Source organism: Corticium candelabrum, chromosome 7 (assembly GCF_963422355.1).
Source record: "Corticium candelabrum chromosome 7, ooCorCand1.1, whole genome shotgun sequence".
NCBI classification, from domain to species: Eukaryota; Metazoa; Porifera; class Homoscleromorpha; order Homosclerophorida; family Plakinidae; genus Corticium; species Corticium candelabrum.
The window spans coordinates 5,816,589-5,820,183 of record NC_085091.1 but is presented as its reverse complement, the minus strand read 5'-3'; the positions used below and the strand labels follow the sequence as shown (position 1 = coordinate 5,820,183).

Genomic DNA, 3,595 nt, shown 5'->3' with positions numbered 1-3,595 from the left:
TGGAAATTGGCGCATCATATCAGTGCGGAGTGGAAACGCTGCATCGCCCACAAATACAAAGGGTGCCCTAATAGTAGTGCCAGGCAGATCACTTGTTGATGGCAAACACAGGGTACCTGATTCCAATGCCTGCTCAAAAGTTGAATTATACAGAACACCACTATCATTCTGTCGACCTGCATCTCCAACATCAACAATGGTGAACCTATAGTGGGCATCACAGATGGCTAGTAGTACAACAGAGTATGTTCCCTTGTAATTATAATGGTAAGATCCAGACAACGAGGGAGCTTGAATGACAATGTGCTTGCCATCAATTGCACCAATACAATGAGGAAAGTTCCAAATCTTCTCGAACTCTTTACTAATATCTCTCCAGTCTTCTTCACTAGATGGAGCTTTGACATACTCTGGTTGTAAGACTGTCGACAATGCAGAGCAAGTTTCCCTGATGATTCCACTTACAGTAGATCTACCAATTCTGAAGTTGAAGGAAAGGGAAACTTGGGAGTTGCCAGTTGCCAGAAAGCGCAAGGTCAAAGCCAATCTATATAAAATACAGAACATGATACCTTCACTGAAAGTACATTAGAGACAAACTCTAGAATTACCGTTCAGCTGGAGAGATCTGTGGCCGATCACAACTGCTATACGATCGTCTCCTGAGCAAAGGGGTTACTCTCGTCACTAGATTGTCAAATGTTCGTCGAGACATCCTTAGGTAGCGAAAATGGCTTTCAGTGTCGTTCAGCCTCATCTCTGCAAGGAGATTATGAAATTGTCCCTGTTGCCGCCTTCGTTGAAAGATTGGTCTGACCCACATTTGCCGTTGTTGATATTCTCTAGCTCTACGCCTACGGCGACGAATGAGAAGTAGAAGAATTACAATTTCTTCGTCCATCTACGATACACATGTGGTGTTACAATAACGTGCGTTAGTATGCGCTCAACGCTCAAGTATCCAGACAGGTGCTGACCAACGTCTCCTGACGCTCACGGAAAATATTGTGAATGGTACAACGTCATCGTCAGCTTCAGCGTCAATGTCAACGTCCAGCGTCATCGTCAGCGTCAACGTCAACGTCAACGTCAGCGTCGTATTGTGAACTAGGCTTAACATTCAAGCTTCGGGCATTAATGCAATGCGCCTTTGTTACCCGAGGTGCGAAAGTGCTTGCGTAACGTAACGCTGGCCGCATACCAACAACTAGGCGACTACACGAATCGGCAACTTGGCATGCATATGGGCATTTTTGCAAGAGCTGATGGCCCCAAGTTTCGATTGTTTCTATGACGTGCACAGTTGCTACGCTCCCAATACAACACAAAGCTGTTTAACTAATTAGAAATGTCTTGGCTTGTCATCTAGTTAGTGTCCACATGCACGTGCCCGTGACGTTGTGTCTCCTAACGTGTTTGCAAACCTACTACTTTAGTAATCTAGCAGGACAAGGGTTTAACACCGTAACGTTTCTTCATTTGACGTAATTTCGAATTCTTCGGGCACAATCTCTTTCTGTATATCAAACAATGACTTTGCTTGTTTACTAATTAGTAATCGATTTGCGTGGGTTGTGAATGTAAACGTGGCTGACCTGTTGGCAACATATCTAGTCACATGTGTTTGTGTCAGGTGACTGTTGCGTCTTCATAACAATGAATTCGCTTGTTTTGTAATCTGACGGTTTCGATTCATTCGAGTGCATACAATGAAGTCCATTGTTTCGCAAATCCTAGCAAAGGTGATCACTCTAATTAATTGTTGTCGTATATTTCTTTGAAACGAATCACAATCGGAACGCCCCCTTTTTAGTGCGCAGCATGCACAAGCGTATATAAATGCTCACTCATTTGAAACAAACTTTAGTGTCTCCAGCTATAGTAATAAACCTTTGGCATCTCTCGTTACTATGGCAATATTCTCTTGTTTGTCCTTGGCTGTCTCCTTAGCGGTCTTTGCTTTGCTGTGCAGTCTTTGTGTAAAAAGCAACAACGTGTGCGGAGAAGGATCTCATTTACAACACAGCAGAGGAACTATTTACGATGCCTACCTGAATCCGGATGCTATCATCAACAACGCAAATTTTGGAAAACCTTATTCTCTGTATACATACGAAGAGCTATTATTCGAGGTGTGTACTTTGCTCGTCTATTTCGTATTCCGTTAGCTAGACCAACATACTGAGCGGCAAAGAGACTCTGATAGTCGATGTCACCTACTCAAACAGAAGTCCCTTCTTACCACACATCTTGGACATGGATCCCAACATCATGATCTCTGATGGCGTTTCTGCAGTAGGATTTGAAACACGAGATAAGGACAATTTTGAAACTCACTCTCCTATATTGTCCTGCGAAGGAACAAGTGGAAGCATTCTCTCAAGAACTTGTCGTCCTGAAAGTATTCGAGTTTCATCGGACCCAGCGACTGTCCACACTATGCACTTTCGTTTGCCACCGAGAGAGCCAGTTTCAGGCAGTTGCAGCGGTTCTTACGACAGAGCAGTGTCCGTTTATCTCAACTATACATATCCTCTCCATTCTGAGCGTGGACTCTACCTTGAAGTCTACCGCAATAATCCCCGCGAGATATACATATTTTCGTACTTTCGAATTCAAATATGGGTTGAGAATCTCGCCTATTAGAATAATTTTGGAAATGTGTCATGTCTTGAAAAGTGACAAATTGTAGACAGCGATTGGCTGATTGACCTAACTGTTTTTGTTGTGACGCGTGTGTAATAGTTGTTATTGCAAAGCATGTAGTAGAAGCATATACAAGCATGCAGAATTTCTTGTGAAACTATTTTGTAGTTTCCAATATCCTTTTTATAATATATTGTAACTTTGTGCTAAGAATTATTTAATCGTATAGAATTATTGATTGGACATTTTGTGCCTCGATTCATTTGGTTCATGTCACTTCTAAGTTTACTGGTCATTTCAAATTCTTGTTACTGTTAGAGATTATAATCAAGTCATCTAATTGTGGTCTTTAAACAATATATACCTAGGAAAGTAAACAGGTTTGAGAGATAAAATGCTACTAAGGTAAGTTGAATTATCTAACTGAACGACAAGAATCACGTTATTATGACAGATTAATGGTCTCATATGGTACAAAAAACTTGCAGTTAATAATAAATTAATTAACTAAAATATTATTCTTCTCATGCTGAGTACTTGAAGCCACTTTCAATAACATACTTTCTGAATAAAATGTTTGGCAAAATCGCATCTTGTAGCAATTAAGTTTCGATTTTAGAATACATTGAAGTTTTATCAATTCTGTTATAATTCAACAACTTATGTGCATGTAATTAAGTCTGTCATAAAATATCACACTTTCTTTAACTATTTGTGAGAGATTGCAATCTCTATACGGACGTCAATCTTAGAAACAATTTTTTTAAGTAATAGACCTTTTTCTTAATAACTATAGTCTCCAATTGTTAGTGCACAAAGTACGCAGTCCGCATATGTATACGTGAGTTAATGACGACAGTGATGTGCATATATCTCCTAAATTTATTGTATTTGTTCGATTTTACATAATTGAAGCAAAACGTAACATTTTCATGCATTTGGTATATAT

General features: G+C 39.9%; 1 protein-coding gene across 1 annotated transcript in view; it reads right to left on the bottom strand.

Moving 5' to 3' along the window:
- Positions 1-837, bottom strand: part of LOC134182651 (uncharacterized) — a 1,380-nt gene extending 543 nt beyond the window's left edge. Inside the window, exons 1-2 of the mRNA XM_062650084.1 lie at positions 612-837; positions 1-547 (exon numbers count right to left, since the gene is read on the bottom strand). The exon at positions 1-547 is cut by the window's left edge and continues 543 nt beyond it. Coding sequence (XP_062506068.1) covers positions 1-547; positions 612-823 — 759 coding nt within the window. The 5' untranslated portion in view covers positions 824-837. The remainder of the gene's footprint in view (positions 548-611) is intronic.
- Positions 838-3,595: the final 2,758 nt, after the last annotated feature.